The 26542-nt window shown below is 43.9% G+C and overlaps 2 protein-coding genes across 2 annotated transcripts in view; one reads left to right on the top strand and one right to left on the bottom strand.

The window, feature by feature from the left end:
* Positions 1-23629, top strand: part of Chrnb3 (cholinergic receptor nicotinic beta 3 subunit) — a 28942-nt gene extending 5313 nt beyond the window's left edge. Inside the window, exons 1-6 of one of the 2 annotated variants that reach the window (XM_087587455.1) lie at positions 7232-7377; positions 9935-10107; positions 11703-11747; positions 17941-18050; positions 18241-19123; positions 21700-23629. In XM_087587455.1, coding sequence (XP_087443581.1) covers positions 11721-11747; positions 17941-18050; positions 18241-19123; positions 21700-21834 — 1155 coding nt within the window. In that variant the 5' untranslated portion in view covers positions 7232-7377; positions 9935-10107; positions 11703-11720 and the 3' untranslated portion in view covers positions 21835-23629. 2 annotated transcript variants of the gene reach the window in all.
* The window catches only part of Erich1 (glutamate-rich 1), a gene marked incomplete at its 5' end in the record, with an annotated part of 52793804 nt that overhangs the window by 10863000 nt on the left and 41904262 nt on the right, over positions 1-26542 (bottom strand).

Here is a 26542-nt window from a genome sequence, read left to right as displayed (position 1 = left end):
AATATTCTCACATAAATATTCTCTGGGCCCAGGGCTGTTTGAGCTAAGAAACCTATGGGGAGAGAGAGAGAGAGAGAGAGAGAGAGAGAGAGAGAGAGAGAGAGAGAGAGAGAGAGAGAGAGAGAGGTGTGTGTACACATGCACATGCACAGACAGATACAGGACGTTACTCTGTAGTTATTGACATCACTCGAGTGTCTCAATTGACCATTTGAGACAACATTGGTGCTAACTGGGTTAAACTAGAATAGAGAGGCTCTAGGCAGTTCAGCCTGTGACCCAGTAGCTTAGTCAGGTGGTGCCAGTGAGACAGAGAGGGAGACCGACCTCTCCCTGGCGCACCGGGCAGGTGTTTTTCATAGTTACAGGACTGTTTAACACTAACGCTAACAGTATTGATTATATGCTTTTCATCTGACTACAGTAAGCAATACTTCTGATGTCACTCTTGTAAAGAAGCAAAGATGATGAAGGACTGGACTGAGAGATGGTCCAGTGGCTAAGAGTACTTACTCCTCTGCAGAGGACCCCAGTTGAATCCCCAGCACCCACATAGTGGCTCACAAGCATCTGTAACTGCAGTTCTAGGGGATCGGAAGTTGTCTTCTGAATTCCGTGGGCACCAGGCTTTCAAGTACTGCATATACGCATGCGCTGGAAACGCATGCACGCACGCACGCACGTACACATAGGAGAAAAGATAAATCTGAAAAAGTAAAAACTAAAAAAGATGCTAGAAGACGGGGCAATTTGTCTCTTTAATTGGTAGCAGTGGGAGTTCCCCTTGCTGCCCCAGATATCTCGAACCAAGGCGCTGTCAGTCAAATGTTAGCCATGTTGGTATTATCTCTGAGGGCAGATGCAAGGGGTGGGGCCAACTCTTCCATGCTCCTGTCCCTAGGGCTGGCGGCCCTGCACCTTCGCCACTAGGGCCAGCTCGACTGTGTTGCCTAAGTAAGATGTGGTTCACTCTTGAAGCCAGTGAGGGCCAGGAGTGCTGTAGTTAGCAAGGGGCAAGGCCAGCTCTCTTGCACTGCTTGGGCCAGGTCTGTGCAGCCCTCAGACGTCAGTATGACCCCGGGTGGCAGCCTAGACCACATAGCCTTTGATGGTAACACGGGCCAAGGACGTCAATGCAGACTCTCATGCTGCAGGACCCAGACATGACCTTCAGCAGCAACAAAGGCTAGGGCATCACCATAGTCTTGGGTGGCAGCACAGGCCACACACACGGGGGTCTTTCACCACTCCTGCATTTCCAGTTCTGCCTCTCTTCACAGTGCCCAAACCATTCTGCTGCTCTTTCTCCCATTTCTCTACCACATAGTGTCGACTGGGCCTCTGGGTGTCTTCTGCCCCACCCTTGCCACATTGGCTCTTAACACTTTTTCTTTCTTCCACAGGGTTTCCTGAGCCCAGAGGGGAAGGATTTGATGGAGACATCCTATTTAGGGTTGAGTTTAGGTCTTTTATTAGTTGCCCATCTACTGCAGGAGGAAGCCTCTCTGATGATGGTTGAGCAAGGCGCTGATCTATGAGTATAGCAGAATGTCACCAGGAGGCATTTTATTGCTACATTAGCAGAATAATAGTATTTGGTTTTACTCTAGGCCACCGGGCTCTCATGTTCTTGCTCATGCAGGCAGTGCTGGGTATGGATTCCATCCTATGAAGAGAGCCTTAATTCGAATCTGATATTGGTTTGGGCTACCATTGCACTAGCTTGTCTTGCAAACAGGTCACCATGGCTGATGGAGGATTTGTAAGCTGGGTTGGTATTGCTGTTTCTCCTTTGGTACCCTGCTGAGTACTTTCCGGTACCAAGCAATGCCATCTTTGTGGAATGTTCAGATCGATGAGAGTGTAGCGTTCTTCACTGTCTCCTCTGTTTAGTTTTGATTCAAAGTCTATTTTATCAGGTATTAAAGCGCCCACACTTTATGTGTCTGTGGGTGTGTGGCTGTGTGTGTGTGTCATCCTCTTTTTGTTTGCTTGTCTGAGATTTGTCATTCCTTGTGTTTCCTTGGGTCTGATTACATTCTTGAGGTTGGAGTTTTCCTTCTAGCACCTTCTGTGGGACTGGATTTGCATATACATATTGCTTAATTTTGGTTTTTATCTTGGAATGTTTATTTTCTCCATTTGTTGCGATCGCAAGTTTTGCTGGTTATAGTAGCCCGGCCTGGCGTCTATGGCCTCTTAGAATCTGTAGCACATCTATCCAGCCCCTTATGACCATCGGAGTCTGCTGAGAGGTCACATGTAATTCTAATAGTTCTGCCTGTATATGCTAGTCGGCCTTTTCCTCTTGCAGCGTTTAATATTCTTTCTTTGTCCCGCATGTCTTAGTGTTGTTTTTTTGTGTGCCAAGGGGACTTTCTTTTCGGGTCCAGTCTACTTGTTATCCTGTGTGCTTTGTGTACCTAGGCATCTTCTTTAGGTGAGAGAAATTTTCTCGCATGATTTTTTTGTTGAAAATATTTTTTGTGCCTTGGACCTGGGTTTCTTCTCCTTCCTTTATTCCTGTCATTCTTTTTTTAAATTTTATTATTAATGGTTTTTGTTGGATATTTATTTATTTACATTTCAAATGTTATCCCCTTTTCTGGTTCCTCCCTCTCCCATGCTCCCTCCCCCTTCTTCTATGAGGATGCTTTCCCTCCCTCCAACCCACCCACTCCCACCTCAACACCCTGGCATTCCCCTACACTGGGGAAATGAGTCACAGGACCATGGACTTCTCTCCTATTGATGCCAGACAGTGCCATCCTCTGTTACTTATGCAGCTGGAGCCATGGGTCCCTCCATGTGTAGTCTTTGGTTGGTGGTTTAGTCCCTGGGAGCTCTTGGGGGTCTGGTTGGTTGATACTGTTCTTCCCATGGGATTTCAAATCCCTTCAGCTTATGAAATTCTTAGGCAAATGGATGGAGCTAGAAAATATTCCTATTATTCCTAAATTTGTTCTTTTCATAGTGTTTCAGATTCCCTGGATATTTTTGTCTTTTTATTCCACTTAGCTTTGTTTTTGACTGAGGTATCCGTTTCTTCTGCCTTGTCTTTGTGCATGAGATTCTCTGTCCCATCTCTTGCATTCTGTTGTTAAGCTTCTTGTTGTAGTTCTTAAGTGTTTCAATTCCAGATTTCCTTATTTAAAAAAAATTGATTTTATTTATACTCTCAGGATTTGAATAGTTTTATTCATTTCCCTCCACTGCTTGTGTTTGTATTTTCATAGATTTCTTTAAGGCATTTATTAATTTCCCCTTTAAGGACCTCTATCATATAGATGAAGGTTATTTGAAGGTCATTGTCTCGAGCTTCAGCTATGGTGTATTCTCACGGCCTGCTATGGTAGGGTGGCTGATTTCTAGTGGAGACATACTATCCTGGCTATAACAGATTGGGTTTTTATGTTGATATCTATACATCTGGGGTTAGGACGATTATAATTCTAGGTCTTATGTTCGTTGGGTGGTTTTCTTGTTCCTTGCTTTCTGTTGCCCTCTCTCATTCTTAGGAGGGTGTGGTGGCTGTATGTTGCTTGGTAGGAAATTCTTCTGGGATCCTGCTAGGTATAGCCACTGGGGGTTACGGGTAGACTGTGTTTCTAGGCATTCAGAGCTGTACTTAGAAAGGGGATGGGCTAGAAGAGGGGTACTGAGGGAGTCCACAAGAAGGCAGAAAGCAGGGTATTCTATGAGTGTCAGCTTAGTCCCTGGGGATAGGGATAGAGAATGAGAAGCCACAACAGGATATCTGCTACAGAGGTGGGGATGAGTCTGAGGAATGGGCTATGGAGGAAGGAAGGGAGAAGGAAGATCTGACACTTGCTTCCTTGGCTTACTTGCTTCTCTGGTTGGCATGACCTTGGAGTTCAGGGAATGCCTGCTGGAGTTGGGTGCTGGGACAATGGAATGAGTCAGGGGGAAGGCTGGAGGAGAAGAAGATGTGTGGTCTGCTTGAGATGGGGCAGGGGAGAAGGGAAAGGTACAGTATGTGTCTACTACAGAGCTGGTTGGGTCTGGGGGATTGGATCTGGGGGGAGAAGGGAGAGGGGAAGATCTGTTCCTTATCTGGTTTTCAATGCTTACTTCAGGGTAGTAGGCAGGCAACAGTCTAGAGAGACGGAGCAACAGCAGGACTCAAGGATCCAGTGTCTGTGCTGTGGTGGCAAGGGTTTGGAGTGGGTTGAGGAGATGCTGGGAAGCCATCAGGGTGAGGTCTGTTTTGAACTTGGGGTGAGAGGAGGAGGAGGTGAGCAAATACCTTTTCCAACAAGAGGCTCCAGGGAGTCTCCATCTTCCCTCCACTGACATTTCCAGGAAGCTTTTAGGTTCCTTAACCTACTGCTGCCCTGCTTCCCTGCTCTCTCTGCTTATTAATAACAGCCAAAGCACTAAAGTTCCAGGAGGGTGAGCTTTAAATGAATAAATGCAACTGTAAGGCCATACTTCTGGCTGTTTCTCACATCAATGCTTTCACTTTAATGTATTTTGTATTCCTACGGATGCATTCTTGAGTGGGAGAGAAAGGGTGAGGAACAGCTTCAGCTACAGTCCATCTTCTGCTATTGTCTAACCCTGACTAATACACCATCTTTTTAAGGTGCTCGACAGCATAACCATAAGGCCATAAATACCTACATGGTCCTTTGTAGAACTAGTTTATTGCCCTACTTGGCCTTGAATGTGGAATCATAAGGTGATGTGCCCTCTGGCCCTATGACTGCTGCGTTAATTAGGCAGTGTGAACTTGTGGACATCAAGTATAGAGAGTTAAAGTGGCCCCAGGAAGAAACGGTATGGATGGAAAAGTAGAAAATTATATATAATTCATAAATAAATAATATTAGAAGGAGATTACATGATGTTATGGAATTGCTAGGATGAAGAAATGAAAATTAGAGAATTAAAAGATGATGTAGAAGCATCTAAAATGTTAATAATCTGTTTTTCTAGCTGTTTGAAGAGTTGGAAATCATAATGCCTGGAAATAATAGAGAGCTGTTTTACTTACATAAATTCAAAACTTAGTAAGAAATTATTTTAATTATAGTAATCTGTTATCTTTCTGCTTTTACATTAAAATAGTTACTGACGACTGCTAAATGCCATACCCAGAAACACAAGAGCTGTGCCCCACTACCTGTGAAGAATAGGTTGGGTTCACCTTTAAGGAAATGTGCTTACGTTCTGAGTTTAGTTCTGCTCTAAGGAAATGGGGATTGAGACTATTGATCGGCGACTCAGAATTTATGTAAATTTAATAAAATTTCATAATTATTAACAATTATGAAAGCCTTGATGATGTAGCTTTAGTGAATAAAAGACTAGGTTCAGTGTCTCTCTGATCCTTAATCTGAAGAATGATTGAGTTGAAGAATAAAGAATATTGAGAAATATCAGGGAACAGAGTGAATACCTTAACTAACAGCTTGAATCTAAAAAGAAAGGTAATTTTTATTTATTGTTGACAGATTCATACATTATATAAAGTATTTTGGTCTTATACTCCCACACATGACGTCCTTTGTTCCCCTCCCACTCCCTCTTGCAGCTCTGTCTTGCCAGCAGGACCCACACCCACCTTCATGTCTTTTTTTCCTACTAATCCTCTGAGTTTAATTAGGGTTGCTTGCATTGCACGGATGTTGGGTTATTACATCACATGGTGTTGGATCATGGACAACTTCTCAGTGGCTACACTCTTGAAGAAAAATGTCTCTCCACTCCCTAGCTGGCATTAACTCAACGAGGGACAGGGTCTGGTGAGGCTCTTCCCCACGCATATTGGAAGGCATTTTAAAAGGATGAATAAAATTTAATATCATATTTTCTCTTTCTCTCCTTGTATGACAGATTTTGAAAAAAGTATCAAATTATAGCCACAGAGTGTCTTCTTGGTATATATATTGATAGAAAGCACAGTCCTTGTATTTTACCCATTAATATTAACACTTATAAACTATTAATTAAGACATCTAAGAACACTTTAAAGGTTTGAAACTGTAAATCTTTTCCCAAGAGAAAATTGCAAGGTCTTCCTTTTCTTCAGCCTTTTTAAAATTTTAAAATGTATTTAAAACATGATGACATCATTCTCCTTCTTCCTCCTATGACTGCCATGTTGTTACACACACACACCACACACACACACACACTCATACACACACACTCATACACACACACTCATACACACACACACTCATACACACACTCACTCATACACACACTCACTTATACACACACACTCATACACACACACACACACACACACACACACACACACACACGAAGGTGGATTGATGAGGGACAATACAGATGTCCCATTCAGGGCCAAGCACTCACCAGTTATTCTCAGTACTTTGTACTGTCATGATTCTCTGCATTGACATCTTCTGATCACTGCACAAAAATGTCTCTGATGAAGACAAGGAGTAGCAGTAAAACATGAACGTAGACATAATTACATAGAAGGCTGTAGAGGTTTGGTCTTATCGTAGTGCTAAGTGGAAGCCTCCAAGACCTGGAGTCTGCACGTATATCCAAGGGTGGGGTTTAGGATTCCCAGGCTTGAGAGAAGGTTTGAGAGAAGCCGCCATGGGTTAGGCAAGTCATGAAAACATGGTCCTGAGAGATGACCAATTGGAGCTAAGACAGGCCCAGATGAAACAGTAAGTAATAACTCGGGTTATCGATAGGAAAGTAGATTCTAATAGCATAGACGGTAGGTATCTGCCCAGCTCTTGTTTAAAGCTTATTGTAAATATAAGGTTGTGTGTATCTTTTATCTGGGAACTAAATGGTCAAAGGCAGGGTACAAACCTGGGGTTGGGATTAAATTATACAACAGAAGGCGGTCTGCTAACATGTCTATTTAGCAAAACTCAGTTGTAGGTTCTGGGCTAAGACCCGTGGAGAGCTAATTAAACTCTGCTTACATCTTTTAACTGCCTTTCTGGTCCAAAGTTCCAAAGTCTACCTCATTCCTCAAAAACAAAACAAAACAACACACAAAAAAGTCACCCACCCACCCAACCACAACCACAACAGCATCAGGCCTGGCACAGCAATAGACTATTCCCTGTTATGAGCTTCTCTATTAGTTGCTTTCCTAATGCTGTGATAAAACACTGCGGAGACCAAGGCAACTTAGAGAAGAGAGAGTTTTGTTGGGCTTACGGTTTCAGAGGGGTAAGAGTCCACCATCGTCACAGTAGGGAAGTCTGGTGACAGGTGTGGTGAGAGCAGCAGCAGAGAGCGTACATTCCCCCCCCCCCACCTCCCACCCCTCTCCCTCTCCCACCCTCCCCACCCTCCTCCCACCCTCCCCTCCACCTCAACCAGGAAGCGGAGAACAAACAGGAAATGGCAGAGGTATTTGAACTCTCAAAGTCTCCCCGCAGTGACCACAAAGTTCCTCCATAGACCTGATCTCCTAATCTTCCCAAACTAGGCCACCGACTGGGAGCCAAGTATAGTTTCAAACACCCGGAACAGATAGGGAACATCTCAATCAAACACCATAACCGTGTAATTGTGGTCGGCAACGAATCCCAATGGCAATAGCCTGCGCTGTTTTGAGGCTGTCCAAGTTTGTTTATTCTATAACACGAGCGGAAGTTACATGCGGAGGAACGGGTTTATTTCATTTTACAGGGTCATCATGCAACACGGAGGGAAGTCAGGACTGGAAGGCAAGGCAGGAACCTGGAGGCAGGCACACGCCACTGCGGAAATACTGCTTACTGGCTTGTTTTCCACGGCTTGCTCATCCTGCTTTGTATATAAGCCAGGACCACCTGCCCAGAGGTGGCATCACCCACAGGGGGCTGAACCTCCCTTTATCAATCATTAATATAAAAACATGCCCTGGCAACATTGCCTCTAGGCCCTTCTGTTAGAGGCATTTTCTCAGTTGAAGTTTCCTCTTCTCAGACGACAATTGGTTTTATATCAAGTTGACAAAAAACTAACCATCCACAGGCTTGATCAATGACTCATAGGGGGATATCACACTCCTGGCAGTAAGATTTTTATGTCATAACTCGTGGCTTTTGAGAGAAGCATTATCCATGTAAGGAAACTATTCAAACTCCTTTAAAAGAGAACAAAGCCACAAGGCCTTTCATACTTTGTCCCTTACCCTCTCCTCTTTCCCATCCCCCTGCCTCATCCCTACTTAAGATTTCCACCCCCTCTTCCTGAAGATACCTTCTCCCTTGTCTCATTGGGCCTTTCTACTTTGCTCATCTTTGCAGGAAGTCCAAAGTCAATCCTCCGACTTAAACATTTGAAGTTAGAATCCATCTATGAGGGAGAGAACATGTTGTGTTTGCCTTTCTTGACATGGTTTACCTCATATTTTTCCAGTTTCATCCATTTTTGTTTTGCATTTCATAATTTAATTTTTTTTACAGCCAAGAAACATTCCAGTATGGACCACATTTTCACCACCCACTCATCAATCAATGGACATCTAGGCAGATTGCATTTTCTTGCTATGGTGAATAAAGCAGCAATGAACAGGGTACCTCTTTAGTAGGACAGAGCTCTTCAGGTGAATGTCCAGAGTGCATGGAGGGGGAGCATATAGTCATTCTATTTTTAGTCTTTTGAGAAACTTCTGTCCTGATTTGCACGGTCAACCTGTCTATCCTGAAGTCAACCCATCTTTCCGAGCCTCAGCCTGCCCTGAGAGCAGTTATGTGTACACTGTGAATTACTTCTCTGTTAGGGAACTGCCTATGGAGACCTCATGTATCCAAAGGGATGGCATCCTCTTCTCTACATACAACTGACAGCCTCTAGACTTGGTTAGTCAACTTGGAGTGAGCATTTTGCCTGTGATCGTTGGTCATTGTGTGTACCTCTGTGGCATCAGAGGTCTTCTTGGGTAAAGAAAATCCTACAGATTTAGATCTTATAGGCTATCACAGGATATTGGACATTCACAGAGAAGCTCAACATGGTAATTAATGATCTCATTGCTTTAGACTTGCCAGCACAGGCTTGAGTAAAGAAGCCTTCTTTATATTAGAGCACATTTTTACGTTGGTACTCCAACGGAGGCTCCAGTTTTAAGTCAGGATCATTTCAGGGGCTTACATACAGAGGAGCTCATAAGAACTCTTCCTAAGAACTGACCAGGGAAGGACTTCTAATAGAAGTCATCATTGGGAAGAAGTCAAGAAAACAGACGGAGAAATATAGTGGGTGCCCAGTAATGATATGACCCTTTCCCTGGTTCCTTTATCCCATGTGTGAGAAATGAGTGTCTGGTGTGGGGTCAGGCCCTGTTGTGAATGTGGATCATTGTTACTCTAATGGATGCTGACTGTGTGTGTCAACTTGAAGTCTGAGGGGAAGTAATAAGAACATGTAAATATTCATACAATAGACATATTATAAAACTATGCATGTACAACACACCACATATGAAGGTGATAGATACGTACATACAATAATATACACACATTAAGATGATTGCACATACATATGTGCATTTATATAACATATATACCAGGACAACATGCATATACAATATACATACATGATAGCTTATACATACATATACACATACGATCAAGTGAGAAGATAACGGACAAATCCACGGAGCCATGAGGGCGCTAGTTTGTGGGCAATGCACATTTCTATAAGAAGGTGGCACTTGTGGTGAGACCTGAAGTGGGGGATAAGGTGGGAGGCTACAGGTGACACTTCAGAGACCTATGTGTGCTCACAGTGACGAAAAGTCTCTGGAAAATCATAGATGCTGGTTTTGCCAGTGTGGTACAGGAAAGGAGGGTGCAGGTAAAGAGTGGGGTTCACAGCACCTTGTCTCAGAGCCTCTGCTGAGTCGGCCCATGGGAAACTGAGGAAGGCTTCGGGTGCAGGATGCTGAACTGACCCTTCTGCTGCTCTTTTAATTCAGGTTCCTGGGTGACTCTTACGGCCACTGCGGGACTCAGCTCAGTGGCTGAACACGAAGACGCACTCCTCAGACATTTGTTCCAAGGTTACCAGAAATGGGTCCGCCCTGTGTTAAATTCCAGTGACATCATAAAAGTGTATTTTGGATTAAAAATATCCCAGCTTGTGGATGTGGTGAGTAGTCCTCAGCCCTGCATTCCAAAGAACGCACAAGTGTCAACAGATGTGACTCCAGACGTTTGTCTCTCCCTGACACCGACAATGACATTTTATAAATAGACTGTGTTGAACGGAAATCTGCCCCAAGGAGCCAGGGACATGTTCGGAGGAAGGAACAGGATGTCATCCTATGCTGTCATTTTAGGACTCTTGGGCAGGGGGTGGAGAGGGGAGTTAGAACAGACTGGACCCTGGTAGAACGCAGGGGAGAAGGGAGGTGCAGGGTGACAGGTGAGATCCCAGCTCCTTGCTGCCTATGTGCTGGGCTGTCAGGGTTTCTGTACCTCTAGGCCAGTGGCTCCCAATGCTGCAACCCTTTATAATAGAGTTCCTTATGTGGTAGTGATCCCTAACAATAAAATTATTTTCATTGCTCCTTCATAACTGTAATTTTGCTACTGTTAGGAATAGTAATGCAAACATCTGTGTTTCCTGCCGGCCTTATCTGGCCCCTATGAAACAGGGCTTTGTCCCCCTAAGGGGTCACGACCCATAGGTTGAGAACCACCAGACCTAGCAGAAGCGGAGGTGATGGCAGTACCCCGTTAGGGTCACGTGCTCGCTAGGGGTCTCCGAACTTTTCCTGAACTCACCTACACGTTTGTCTCTCTGCTCACTTTCCCCTTAGGCTCCAATGTCTGCTGTGTTTCTGTTTGGAGGAACCTATAGGCTTAAATTGCTCAAATGTAGGAATTCATTCTACTGTGGTCCCGAAGCCATAGAATACTTCTCCCACGTGACTCAAGCCTCTGTCCCACCTCTCTGCTCTCTAGGCTGTCTAAATAACCCAGGATTCTTTCTGGAAAATTATACATGGTTTGTCTTAAATCCAGCTTCAGTTTCCTGTTTTGTACCAATCGAAAGTATTCTGAGTTGGTCATTTGCTGAAAGTTTCCTCATAATGAGTTATCGCTTGATTTGATGCAGAGTGCTTTAAGGTCACATACCATTGACTTGTTCTTAAGTTCGGAATCTTTGAATCTTTTGGGTTTTGAATGCCACCAAAAATAAGACTCGGGATTCTTCCTAATAAAAATCCAATCAATCAATCAATCAATCAATCAATCAGATGGAAACCCTTCACCTTCACCCCTTTTAAACTGCCAACTGCTAAAATGTTTTTATTAGTTTTTTTGAGAGCTTCAAACAAGTTGCTTTGATACTCTTCTCATCCACTCTTCTCATCCATCCTCAGATTCACCTCCCTCCCTGTTCACCCAATGCTAAACTCTCAAAAACGAACGCCCCAACACCAGTTTCTGATGCCTAAATATTCTTGGACATGTGCGTCATGGGTGGTTTAACCAGAGGTACCCTTTCAGAGAAAACCGTCCCCCTCATCTCCCACAAGCTAACAATGGGCAATAGTTCCACAGCTAGGAGTGGAATTTCCTGCCCGTGTCCACTTGGACACTGGGGTTTGGTGTGCTTTGGGCTTACACAGTTCTATGCACGCCTTTGCAACTGCTTTCAGAGAATTTGTGCAGCTACCCTGGTGCCTCCAGGAGACTCTGTTTAACGTTGGGCCTTTTTAACTGTCTCTTTCTTAGGATGAAAAGAATCAGCTGATGACGACAAATGTGTGGCTGAAGCAGGTGAGGACCAGTCCCAGGCTGTGTCTGCTAGCCAGCCCAGACGCTGACAGTGCTCTCTATTTACACACATTGCCATCTGGAAGTACTCCAGAAAACATTCGGAATCCTTAGGGGAAGATTTAGGAATGCAAGGGAAGGGTCTGTTTTAACTTCAGCCGTGAGCTCGGAGAGTAGCCCTGTTACTGTGTGGGCACGCATCTTCCTGTGGTACTGTTTCTCAGGGGTGGGACAGCATGGGGCAGGGGGGTGACACTGCAGGTGATGACTGATAAAGATTCGACACTATGAGAGTCTGCTAAGTGACAGGTATTGTGCAAGATATTGGTAGAATGAGGGGGGGCAGCCCTGTCTTTAAGGAGACAGCAGAGGGTTAGTTGCTGTAAAGTGATGAGCATCATTAATAGGTTTGTATAAAGCCCGTGATTACATGACAGTAGCATGGAGATGGGGAGGAAAGTCAGGGGATGCTCAAAAGAAGAGCAGATATCTAACATGGGTGTCAAGGTCAAACGCAAGCCCCACAGACCAGGTAGGAGTAGGTTTTTTGAATCACATGGGCGGTCTTCCCAACAATTCCCAAGACTTCACAAAGCTCTCACACCTAAGCAAACCAGTAGAAACTCTGTCCAAGCATCCTTTGCTTCCCATACTAGCCTCCCAGTCTAGGTCTCCTCCCAGCCATTGACCTTTTCAAAGCCTAGCTGTCCCACGTACAGGGCTCCCTCTAGCTGGACCTATTTTTATCCTATTGATTTTATTTTGCAGACTCGTGTGTCTTTCTTCTTTGAACTTTCAGCGAGTAATCAAATCCCCGGGAACCATAAATATCTTATCAACAGACTTGCTGAAACCACACGAGGAAGGACACTGTCATGACCCCTCAAATTCTGCACCATCATATTCAAGGTCCAAACGCATTTCCATCCATTCGCCTGACTTCACTGTTTCCCAGCACCTTCCCGCACACTGCTCCACCACGGTCTCCCTAACCTGCCCCGCCAGCCACGCCCTGACTCCCCATCCGTCCCTTTTCAGCTGCAAGCATCTTCTCCTCGGGATGCCTATACCATCTCTTTCCTGGCGCCGTCTGCAGCTTGCGTGAGTTAGTCTCTGGCGGGGAGTTCATAGTGCTGGGGACCACCACTGCGCTCAGTACCCTTTAACGTGGCACATTCTGTGACACGATGACATCCCCAAGCTAAGTCCCCGCAGCTGCTTCTTTTTACATCTCTGTCCCCGTTATTGATCTTGCTGCTGGAGGGCAGAAAGTAAGAGCAATTACTCTGACTTGGAAATACTCCCCCCGGGGCTTGCCTCAGTTCTCTTTGCACAGCGTTTCTGAAATCATTTCATCCTTTACCCCTTTTTGTTCAAGAAGATTTAGGGGGTTCTTAGACAAACCCACACTAGCAAGCATCTGTTGGGATTCAGGACCTGAAGAGGTCAGTGGCGAGGTTTTACGTACAGCTCCCTCAGGACACAAGCAACACCATCAGGCGTTGCTCTTGGCTTTGAGGCAAGGCAGCTCAGTGGTCTCCAGCTTATGACCCTTCTGTTCCCCACATGTTGGGATTACAGGCTTGGAGCACCAGCCCAGTATGATTTATTTCATTTTGAGTCTGATAGTTTTCCCCCTTTGTCTCTAAACAATTTTCTCTGAAGATATTGTTTACCATCCATCTTGTGGTTTGGTCTGGTCTGTTCCTTGTCATTGGGTCAAAAGTCTGTCCCCATGGCGCTCTCTCTGTCTCTCTATCTCTGTCTCTGTCTCTCTCTTTCTCTCTGTGTGTGTGTGTGTGTGTGTGTGTGTGTGAGAGAGAGAGACAGAGATAGAGAGACAGAGAGACAGACAGAGACAGACAGAGACAGGGAGAGAGGAGAGAGGTGATAAGTGTCAATAAAACCCTCTTCTGAAGAACAAGTGCATTTTGTATATGATAAAAATGTTTATTGAGTCGCGGCAAACAAAGGTAGAACACACTTAAATCAACAGACTGCTGAAATGGCTGAGCTCCACCCGAATCGTACTGCTTAGCAGCGGTCGAATTCTCAAATTTTACCAGCTAGTTTATGTTAAAGTTTGACATATAACTCATGGTATATAAAAAGAGGGTCGCTTGGCATGCTTTAAAACTAGACTTTAATTCTGCCAGCCTCTCCATAAAGTTTTGTTTGTAGAATTTTTCACACGATACGTTCTTTCCCTTCCTTCACCTTAAGTTGTAAGCACAGCTATTTTCCATTGTAGAGACACCCACACCTCTCTTAGTGGTCTAAAATATCGTTGCTTTGAAAGACTTTGGTTTCTGAAGTTGTCAGAGGCATTGCCAGTTCAGCAGGAAAATGCAAGTTTGGTGAGTGTCACTAAGAGCAGAGGGGGGCAGCATTTGTTATTGCTGTTGTTGCTGTTACTTTGGTTTGTTTTTCAAGACGGTGTTTCTTTGGGCAGCCCTGGTTGTCCTGGAACTCGCTCTGTAGACCAGGTTGGCTTCAACTCACAGAGATCTGCTTGCCTCTGTCTCCCGAGTGCTTGCACCACCACCAGCTGGGCTAACAAAGGCTTTTTTTTTCCTTTTTTTTTCTTTTTTTAAAAAAAAGAAAGCCTCATTCACTGGGCTGAAGAGATGGTGCTTGCTACTCTCACGAGTTAGCCAGATCTCTTCTGGCCTCTGCGGGCACCTGCATATGTGTAGCATTCACCACACACACCACCACCACCACCACCACCACCACCACCACCACCACCACCACCACCACCACCACCGCCGCCGCCGCCGCCGCCGCTACCACCACACACACACACACACACACACACACACACACACACACACACCACACACACACACACACACACACCACACACACACACACACACACACCACACACACACACACACAAGTAAACATAAAAATCTTTTTAAAAAAAGAAAGTCATGTTGCTTTAGGCAGGAACTGGTTTCCAATAATATCGGTGTATTAAAAATTTGACCACAGAAAATCTTTCAGATACATTTGCATTCAAATCCCTTTCAACATTATTTAAACCTATACAAAAACTATCTTATTTTTTTTTAGATAAAATACTTCATAGCTTTATGATGGAACACATAAAACACAGCTAAAATTCTTTTGCTGACGAATTCCTTTTCTGCCTATAGGGTTGAGCACTTTCAGCAGAATTTCAGGTGGGAAGAAAACCACTCCTCATGGAGACCATCCATCTTGTGGTTTGGTCTGGTCTGTTCCTTGTCATTGGGTCAAAAGTCTGTAAAAGCAATCTGTAAAAGTCTGGTAAAGCAATCCTCAATTCCTGCTCTTCCTGCTGGCACCTTATGAAAGTGCATTCACGAGCAGTCCCAAATACCTTGCAAAAGAGTTAAATCTGAATTATTTTCTGATGGGATGTAACAGATTAAGGTCACCTGTTCACATGGCTAAACATTAAGAGCATCATCGAGTGAGTCTTAATCACGCAGCAGCAACCTTGGGCTTTAGAAAACAGAGCCCCCACCCCCATCCCTAGTTCTAGATTTAACTCTTAGATGCCTGCATGTGAGTGAAGCCGGGCTTTTAAAGAGACCTTAAATAACTGTTTTAAAAGAAATACTCAATTTAATAAAGATGGGGGGGAAAAGGAAACATTTTTCTGAGGAAATAAAGATCTTCAGGCATCTAAAGTTAAAAAAAAATAAAAAAAAATAAAAAAAACCAAAAAAATTTCGTAAGTCGTAGAGGCACAGGAGGGACAGGGAAGTCTTAGCAGGTGGTACCACATTGACTAAGTGACCTTCTGCAGGCAGAGCTGGGCAGGGCGGGGAATTTTATTGGGGACAGACTTCTCAATGGCAAATGAGGGGAAAGTAAAGGAAAGCAAACAAAACATGCTACTGTGTGTGAACACTTCTGAGAGTTGGACCCTCTGATGATTCCAAGAGTCTCTCAGAAGGACGCCAGGCAAGGAGGGAGTGTGTGCGCTCTTACAAATGGGGGTAAGGAATCAGGGAGAAGCCTGAGAGCACTGAGAAAAATCTCACACATGCTGTCTGTCTGGCTTTTAAGTAGCTAGTCTTCTAAGGAACTTTCTCACAGTTATACAGTATTTTTAACTGTTTTAGATTATAAATTCCCAAATGCTGTGTCTCCTTGTTTGAGGTAAAGAGATGTCACATTTGCTGAGATCCTACTATTTATCAAGTTTATTTTATTTTTTAAAAATTTTATTTTTATTCTTTGAAGACTTCATATAGGAGGAGCCTTATGTCTTGGTCATATCTACTATTCACGTCCTACTTCAACTCTGTCTGGCCTCCCCAACACACTACATGTCTTCTTTAATATATATATATGTATATATATTATGTATACTATAATTTAATTTAATATAATATATAATATAATATATTAATATATAATAATACATAATAAATAATATATATTCCCACTGAATCCAATTACTGCTGCCCATATGTGCACTGGTAATCAGGCATAAGCAATACACCATGGCCACATACTGCAGAGAAAAGACCCCCCAGCCAGGAGTGGTGCCTCAGTAGCTCCTCCCCCACCCATTCTAGAAGAGTAACAAATCAGTATTTATTTAAGCAACACAATGCCAGCTCTAACTAGACATGTGTCCCTTGTGCCCCAAACAAATCCATGTAAGCTGCTTTGCCAAAAATAACAGGAACTAATACAAAAGGCAGCTTGAGGGACAGTTTTTCTACATCGAACTGAGTCCTCATCTCTCTGCCTACATTAAATCCAAAGTGAAATATAGATTTGTTCTCCGAGAAGTTCATACTTGTGGACAGTGTTATTTATATTCATTTCCCACTTCCCCACCCTTTCCAGGCTCCACTCATTATATATAATATATATATCCCTCTTGTTTTCTATAACCCTGAGTTTGGTTAGCAGTACCTATATACCTATATTAGAGGCATGGGTGTGGGACATCCACTGGAGCAAGGAACTGTACTCCTAAAGAAAACAGATTCTCTGTCCCTTAGCAGTCATCACTGTTAATAGCTACTCAGGTGGGTCAGGTGGGGTGGGAGCTTGGCTGTCCCTTCTCCTTCTCTACTGGAACAGTGCCTGGCTTCCTCTTGTGCACATTTTGTGCAGACAACCACAGCTACAATGAGTCCAGGAGAGCATCGCCGGTCATGTCCAGAAGACACTGTTGACCTTGACCTCAGGCTCTTACATTTTTCCTGTCCCCTCTTCTGTGATGGTCCCTGACCCATAGGTGGGGTGGCAGGGTTTGGGGAGATTGATATAGATAATTTATTACCGATCAGTCCTAGTTCTGAACACTTTGAACAGTTATGGGTCCACGAATTGACCACAGTTGAGACCTCACAAAGATATGGGTATAAAATAAATATTTAGAAAGGGATTTGCACGTTTTAAGGCATCATACATATTTCAGTATTTTACCATTCAATTAAGCCACCCATCTGCCAATTCCTGATTTTTTTAATGACCTAGATGGCATCATTGTTCTCCAGGAAGCCTCACACTGGGTGGACCCTTCTAGTGCTTGAAGAAAAAAACTGGAACATATGGAGGCCCAGAATATTAGGGACATAATTTAAAATGCTAATTAGGAGTTTACAAGGTCAATTTAGATAAATTATAAAAGTTAAGTCTCTGTCCATTTGCTCTGTATAAAAGTGACACTGCCATGGGGGGCGGTCAGCAGAACTGAACATTTCACAGTAACAGATCGAGATCATATGTTCCTATTGTCAGGGGACAGAAATCTCAATAGACAGCCCTCCTGGAATGACCTGAACGAGATGGCCATTCCTTTTTAGAAAGGGTCTCATTGTATAAAGCAGGTTTGAGTTTAAGGTCCTCTTAGGCTTACCTTCCCAAGTTCTGGGACTAGAGACATGCACCTTCCCACATAACTGTGGGCTTTCTTGTTTGTTTCTTAAGAGAAAAGAGGAAAAAAACAAGCATGAATCAATGCCCTCTGTGATTAGGCTCATACATGGGCCCGTGGAAGTTCACGCTGGCTTACACTGTATTCAGAAGCTGCAGGGAATCCTAGATAGTTCTAATCTGGGTGAAAATCCCTTTTGTAACACAATGATGGGCTGGTAAATTAAATTGAAGGAATTGGGAGAGCCTCACTTCCACAGTACTGAATTTTCAGAATAAAGTTGCTGTATACCTGTTTCATGCAGGAATGGACAGACCAAAAATTACGCTGGAATCCGGAAGAATATGGTGGAATTAATTCGATAAAGGTTCCATCAGAATCGCTCTGGCTGCCGGACATAGTTCTCTTTGAAAAGTAAGTATCTTTAATACTGCATTGGTCAGATGCAGAAAGTCTGCTTTGGGCAGAACAATTGACTATGTTTCTTCATAACATGGTTTCTTTGTAAAGCATGACTTGACATTGGGGTAGGAAAGGAAAGCCACGTAGATTGCCTCCTGTGAGTGTCCAACCATCCACTAACCAGTGACTACTTTCATGGCAGTGCTGACGGACGTTTTGAGGGCTCCCTCATGACCAAGGCCATTGTGAAGTCCAGTGGAACCGTCAGCTGGACTCCTCCCGCCAGCTACAAGAGTTCCTGCACCATGGATGTCACATTTTTCCCGTTCGACAGGCAGAACTGCTCGATGAAGTTTGGATCCTGGACTTACGACGGTACCATGGTTGACCTCATTCTAATCAATGAAAACGTTGACCGGAAAGACTTTTTTGATAACGGAGAGTGGGAGATACTCAACGCAAAGGGGATGAAGGGCAACAGAAGAGAAGGCTTTTACTCCTATCCGTTTGTTACCTACTCTTTTGTCCTGAGACGCCTGCCCTTGTTTTACACGCTCTTTTTGATAATCCCCTGCCTGGGGTTGTCTTTTCTCACGGTCCTGGTGTTCTACCTACCCTCGGACGAAGGGGAAAAACTCTCATTATCCACCTCCGTTTTGGTCTCTTTGACGGTGTTTCTTTTAGTGATTGAAGAAATAATCCCGTCCTCTTCGAAGGTCATCCCCCTCATTGGCGAGTACCTCCTCTTCATTATGATTTTTGTCACGCTGTCTATTATCGTCACGGTTTTTGTAATTAATGTCCACCACAGATCTTCCTCAACGTACCATCCCATGGCCCCCTGGGTGAAGAGGCTGTTTCTACAAAGACTCCCGAGATGGCTTTGCATGAAGGACCCCATGGACCGCTTCTCTTTCCCGGATGGAAAGGAGAGTGATACAGCCGTGAGGGGGAAAGTCTCAGGCAAAAGGAAACAGACTCCCGCCAGCGATGGAGAAAGAGTTCTGGTCGCTTTCCTTGAGAAGGCCTCCGAGTCCATCAGATACATTTCGAGGCATGTGAAAAAGGAACACTTCATCAGCCAGGTGAGTGTGCCGGGAGGTGATAGGGCTGTGTAACCGACGCGTGCACAGGAAAGCCATGGTGGTGTGCGTTACCACAGAATGTGGTCCTTGTGAACAACCGCACTGCCAGCTATTCTCTGCAAACAAACCACATAGAACAAGCCTGGCAAATCAGAGGAATTTTAGCGTTAAACTTTTTTTTTTTAAAAAAGATTTATTTATTTTATTTATATGAGTACACGGTCTCTGTCTTCAGACACACCAGAAGAGGGCATCAGATCTCATTGCTGATGGTTGTAAACCACCATGTGGTTGCTGGGATTTGAACTCAGGACCTTTGGAAGAGCAGCCAGTGCTCTTAACCACTGAGCCATCTCTCCAGCCCAGCGTTAAACTTTTTTTTTTTTTTTTCTGGAGCTGGGGACCGAACCCAGGGCCTTGTGGTTGCTAGGCAAGCGCTCTACCACTGAGCCAAATCCCCAACCCTCCAGCGTTAAACTTTTAAAGAAAAAGTTTCACAAAAGTACAGTGACTAAACACAAGCCGGTGCAGGCTCAGCACTGCTCATCATAACGCCTCAATTCCTTTTTCAAGAACTCAATTACACCTTTAAATAGGTTACCCTGGTCTGTGATAATTTCACTTCTTCACGTCATGATGTTTTTAAACCCGGTGTTTAGAAATGTGTTTAGTGACTAGAAAGAATCAAACTTTGAAAAGTAATATAAATTTAGTCGTAACAGATACGCCACTGAGGGAAAAGGATCCGGTTACATAGTGTACACATTGTAGAAAACAAGGAGAAGCTGGGCCAGTGCATCCTGGGATCCTGGCTACTCAGGAAGCTGGGAATGTCAGCAATTTGAGATCAACATGGTTCACAGATCGAGAGCTTGTCTCAAAACCGGAAATGCCTAAGATTTAGAGGCACCGCAGTTCTGAGGGCAAACCCATGCTATTTCATGCAACATGCTGCCTTGCCAGAAGTTTGTTTTTCTGGAGTTTACCTTGAAGAACAGAGACGAGGAATCCCTGACAGAGCAGCCTTTCTCTTCACACCGCCTGCAGACAGGGCTAAGTCATTTTACTGGAAAACTTCTTGGAAATTAGTCTAAGGGATTTCAGGCTTATGAAAGCGTTTCTGGAAGCACACTTTACATTTTACTGTGTCTTCCGCGGAGGTTAGGCCTGGTTTATCTTTCTCTTGTAACTGTTTATCATATTTTTCATAAAATTGCAGATTTTGATTGAAAAGAGACTAAAAAAATCAGCTCATACAGGGATAAATCAGCTATCAGGGAAGGAATTTGTTTTATTTCTTTACATCTTTTATAAATACCAATATAAACACTTAAGTGGGTTTTTTTTTAATATGACCAGGACACAAAACTTGGAAAACTCAAAGACATGAGGATCACAGCCATTAAGAACCCCGTTACCTGAGGAATTACTAATTGCTACAATAAAATGCTAATTTTAACAAATTACTCTATCTTGCTTATGTGAGTTATGCCACAGTTTTGTTTGTAGACTTGGAAACCTTAGAACAGCATGCCCCTCCCTCCTGTGAGTAGGCAGTCATCTCGTTCTGTTCTGTCCCATCTTTACTAAATCCTTATTTACAGGCACTGCAGTTGAAAATACTGATCAAAGTACCTGACTGATTAGCAGTTCCCTATACAGTGTTTTGGTTTCCCCTGGCAAGCTATCATGAGGCTCAGGGGGATCTGCTACTCAGTAAGGCTGTGGGATTCCCAGGAAGATGGTACTGTGTGTCCCTAGATTACAGAAGGTACTCTCCTCCCTCCATCAGCATCCCACTCCTTCCCTGTCTTTCAAGATCTGGAGTGGTTCCCATTGAGTGTGTTTCCTTTCTTATGGTTATACATTGAAACTTTCTGTGAAACTGCTGTAAGCTTCAGACTCTGGTGCAGAAACCCGACTCTGTCCCTTGAAAAGTGAGCTTCCGTTCTTTTGCAGATTTCCCCAGCTCGTTACTTCCTGGACCTGCTGCTGCAGGCTGGTACCCATTCTCCTGCAGTGTTTCTGCCTAACTAAAGAATCCACAGACCCCTGTCATTCCTTCTCAGTGCTGTCTTCCGGATCTCTAGGAGCCACACCCACTTGAGGAGTAGGAGGGAAATCCTATGACACTTAATTACAAATGCTTTAAAGACATCAGTTTGTTGAGAGGCGGGCAATAACGCTGGACTGTAAAAAAATAAAAGTAAGAAAAAAAAGACATCATTTTGTGATTGGTTTTATAGGTGTACAAGGAAGCATTGTATAAAAATAGAATCAGGTTTTTTTTTATTTGTGTTTGACCAGCATATCTCCAGATATCCAAATAATTCTGGAGTTTCTGTTTTACATCTTCACTGTTGAGAAATGTTCCTAAACATGCACCTTGCAAGCTATTTCTTGCGGTGCGATGGATAACCTCACCGGATAGACTCCAAGCTCCCGCCATCAGTGATGTGTAGATACATTTTGAAACTGAAGTGTCCTAAATCAAATATTGCTCTATTAGCAACCTTACTGAGTTCAGAAAGGCTGCTCAGCCTCTTGAATGAACAACGACTTTTTCTCTTTTGCAGGTAGTGCAAGACTGGAAATTTGTGGCTCAAGTTCTGGACCGCATCTTCCTGTGGCTCTTTCTGATAGCTTCTGTGTTGGGTTCCATTCTGATTTTTATTCCAGCCTTGAAGATGTGGATACATCGTTTCCACTAGGAGCCACTCTCTGGACCCATTTAGAAGACATACATAGAGACAATCCCACCTTAGGACTGACAGCGGCTGGCATGCTGACAGGAAGCAGAGCCATGCAATCGTAGTGGTGCCCTTGTCTTGTCCTGGGAGCTTTCTGTGATTGCAGGGCACTGAGAGAATGTGGGTTTGAGTTAGTGAGATGGTGGCTGCCATTAGAGGTGTAGTTGGGCAATTTGGAGACGTCTCCATGTTATATTGTTATGTGGGAGTTCCTGAACTCCTCCCTCTGCTCATCCCTGAACGCACTGGGGCTATGTGGTATTTCTCTAGCAGTGTGCGTGAACGCATTTTGACAATAGTTTCAGGAATTACGCAGGTACAACTCTCCACACACAGGTCAAATTTGCCACTTGTCAACGAATGTCCCACAAATAGGGTCATTGAAGATGACCTTGAATGGCTATGACAGTTCTCTAAGGCAGGTGTTACTGGAAGTTTGCTCACTGACCTGCGAACTTTTCGAATGCAGGTAGGAACTCGGGTGATTTCTAGCTTGCTGTAAGGTTCCATCAAAATAACTTACCCCAGAAAAACAGCCATTCGCTAGTAGAACTGTATTTATTCACACACATCTCTTTTTTTTCTCTTAGGGAATTAAAAGTGTTGAATATTCTTTGATTGTGGTTTTGGAAGGCCTCTTAGCCAGTGTTCTATTACTGTGAAGAGATACCATGACCATGGCAAAAAGATCAGAGGTTTAGTCCACTTTCATTACAGTGGGAAGCATGGTGCCGCTCGGCAGATATGGTGCTAGACATGTACATCTGGATCTGCAGGCAGCAGGAAGAGAGAGACTGGCCTGGGTTTTTGAAATCCCAAAGCACATCCCCAGTGACACACTTCATCCAGCAAAACTCCACCTCTAGGTCCTTCTCAAGTAGTGCCAAGCCCTGATGACTAAGTACTAGGATACAGGAACCTAGGGGGGCCATCCCTATTCGAGCCACTTCAGATAGAACTGGTTTTCACAGAGTCATCTGCCTTCGCCTTCCTCTCCCTGTGTCTCCCTCCTTTCCACATCTCACCTCATGCTCCTCCAGGACTGTCAGGGAGTGTCTATCAGATTGACTTTGCTGCTGCTGCTATTGAGTCTTTCCTGGGTTTTGTTAAAGGAGTTTGTTCCTTCACATTGGTGAAGCCCTGCACTCTGTTTTATTTCAGACATGGTTCTTCTAAGCAGTTTATCCCTGAGATTTTAAAAACCCTAGTCTAAGGTTTTATTTTTAGATTATTATCACTGCATACATACAGTAAGTAATTTTTTCTTCCAAAACCGCTTAAGCTTTTATCATCTTCAGTCTTAGAAATGTCATACCGTGTCTAAGAGAATGACATCCATCCATCTTTATTTCTGTTATCTCTCCACCCTCCCCTTCCCCTCTCCTTTCTTTCCATCTCCTCTCTCTGCACTTGATGACTAATGTCTTCAAACTCTGCAGAGCTCTCCTATTTCTTTTACCATTTCTGTTCTCCATTTTCTCTCTTTGCCTCTTAAAGTTTCTGTTAAAACTTCTTGTCATTGCTGGGCCCATTCTCCATGTTTATTAACTAATTGGTTGACTCCTCTTCTTTCATACTTTTAAATTCTTTAATGATATTTTCTTAATTCTTTGACAATTATGAACAACATATTTTGATCCTATTTATCCCGAATGCGTCCCCTGTAACTTCTTCTAGACCTATTCCCTCACCCTATCCCCCAACATCTGGTCCTAATTAATTAATTAATTAATTATTAATAAATGTGCTGCATGCATACTTTGGTGTGGTCCCAGTCTTACGCCACATCTCTGTAGCTGGCTCCTTTCTGGCTGTACAAGGCTGTGTGATTAAGGGAGGGTGGGAGCCTTTGCTAATAGCACAGTGGGGGTCTCTACACTGAGACTGCGGGGATCATACTTCCTCCCCTGGCAACCATATCCTGCACCAACCTCTCACTGCCCATGGTGGATTCAACCCTTGGTCACACTTCCCTAGCTAATCTTTCTTGGACTCTTCAAATGGCATTTACCCAGCTGTGTGGGGGGAATGGTGTGAACCCTGGTTTGGAGTTCCCACCGAGGTGGGCCAGTTGAAGGAGAATCTCTGCCTCAGGCTCTCCTTGCACAGACTACACAGCTCCCTCACCTCACTGCTAACTGTATGCCCAGCTCTTGTCCGATCCAGCATGGAAGATGGATTTTTAGAGAAATGAATAAATACAGTGGAATAAGAGCTAGGTCATGTGGATTTCTGGTCCTAGCTTTGTGGCTAACCAATGTTGTGAGCGGTGGTCTTTAAACTAGCTGTCTCCTAGAGGACTTTTTAGCTTGTGGATCAGTAGAGTAAGGTAAGGATTGATGACATTTGAAGTTCTCCTCAGTCCCACACTCTATCTTTTGGAGGTTTGCTATGGGACTTCCTCAGTGTTTAACCACATGGTTCCTATCTGTAGCTTCATTCCTTGCAGGACATGGTGGAGAAGTGGGGGGCGGGGCGCGCTATAGTCTGCTCTGTGGCTACCTCAGGGTAGACTTTGCAGAAACAGATTGTGATAAAAATCAAGGCTTAATTATGACTTCCTGGGGATAAAAGGACAAATAGTATTATTCCCCCTCCTTCAGGTTGGCTTTCCACATCACATTTGACATGTAATTATGCTAGGAAAAGTGCAGTATTAATGTTAGGAAAAGTGTTTGGATCTGAACTTAGCTTTACGTTTGGAAAATACCAGCACAATCCATTTCCCACAACAAATATTTTCTGACAGAATCAAATACAGAAAAGATTAAGCCTCAGTATGTGCATCTGGCTTATGATTACTACCAGCTGAAGTGAAGATGACATTAATAAATCCAAATATAGAAAAAGGGTAAGGATTTACCTATTGCAGTGATCCTGGGAGAGTATTCCCAAGAATAATGTTGAAGCAAGGAAATCTTAAGGGCGGAGAGAGGGCAAGCATGTAAAGGCAGTGTCACCCAAACCTGAGGGTCTGAGTTTAATACCCATAACCTGCCTGGTGGAAGGAGAGAACTGACTTCCATTTAGGTATCCTTCAACACCACCTCCCTAAACGCCCTAGTATATGTGTATGCACACACAGAGTCAGTCTCTCTCTCTCTCTCTCTCTCTCTCTCTCTCTCTCTCTCTCTCTCTCACACACACACACACACACACACACACACACACACGCACACACATGAATAAAAAAATAAAGGAAAGTATAGAAATTTTAACTTCATATGTATGGGGAGAAAAATCTGTGGGCAAAATTGTCTAGTTGATCCCAATCAGTGGGTGTTGGAAGATATGTACATTCTTGAGTTGACATCATCATTTGGCTCTCCGTTCTCACCTTCCACCTCCTGAGGCGGTCTTCACAGAACACCACCCTACAGACCTCCCTGTCTCTGGTGTTTCTCTTTGCCCTACATGGTTTCGAGCATGATTGTTCTGTTTTAGTGAGGGTTAGTTCTTTCCCTGTGTCTTTGACATCTCCATCACACCTCCAACATGTCTAATTGGGCTGAGTGTGTAGACAAGACCTATTTAATGTATTTTCATTAAACCAGAAACTAGAAGGTTTTTTTTAATTTAACAAGCAGTTGACTGAGACAGACCCAGATAAACCCAACCATTGGACTGAAGTCAGGGACCCCTGTGGTTGAATTAGGGAAAGCCTAGAAGAAGCTGAGGAGGAGGGTGGCCCCAAAGGAAGACCAACAGCCTCTAACCTGAACCCCTGAGATCTCTCAGACACTGAGTCACCAACCAGGCAGCATACACGAGCTGGTTTGAGGTCCCCCAACACATATACAGGAGCAGACTGCCTGGTCTGGTCTCAGTGGGAGAAGACACACCCAACCCTCAATAGACTTGAGGTCCCAGGGAGTAGGGGAGGCCTGGTGAGGGGTAGGGTGAACATCCTCTTGGATGAAGAGGAATGGAATAAGGAACTGTGAGAGGGTGGACTGGGAGGGGGACAATGACTGGAATGTAAAAAAAAATTAAAGAGTAAAAAAATTATATATATACATATATATAATATTCATATTTCTACCTTCCCTCCAAACCCTTTTTTATATTCCTCCTCACTCTTTCAAACTTATGACCTCTTTTTTCATTGTTATTGCATAAATATATGTCTTTTATATACATTTATATTCCTATATATAACCTGTTCACTCTATATAATACTACCTGCATGTATGATTTCAGACCTGAGCCTTTGGCGCTGCCTGACCTATTGGTCTACTCTTCTCTTGGGAAGAATACCTCTCCTATCCCCAGCTTTCCTCAGCTACCTATGGTTTTTGTGTGTGGTTGAGGCTCATCCCTCCCACGCCCCATCCAGTCAGACATGCTCCACTTGTTGAGCATGAGTTGGTGAGACTATGGATGCGGCTTCTGATGCTCTAGAAGACACAGTCTCACAGCAAACCCCCCAATTCCCCAACACTCTGGCATCTACAACCCTCCCTCCCTCGTTGGCGAAGACCGTGAGTTTTCAGCTTGAGAATGTTTTGTAGATGTGTCCATCAGGACTGGGCCTCACAACTGCATCTTGATCAGCTGTGGTTTTCTGTCGTCGCCTGTTGTAAAGAGAAGACTCCTTGATGAAGGGTGAGGCCTACGCTTCTCTGTGGGTGGAAGGACAGATGTTTGCAGATTGTTTTAGAGATGACGA

This window comes from Rattus norvegicus, chromosome 16 (genome assembly GCF_021556685.1).
Source record: "Rattus norvegicus strain SHRSP/BbbUtx chromosome 16, alternate assembly SHRSP_T2T, whole genome shotgun sequence".
Taxonomy (NCBI): domain Eukaryota; kingdom Metazoa; phylum Chordata; class Mammalia; order Rodentia; family Muridae; genus Rattus; species Rattus norvegicus.
This window is presented reverse-complemented; position numbering and strand designations above follow the sequence as displayed.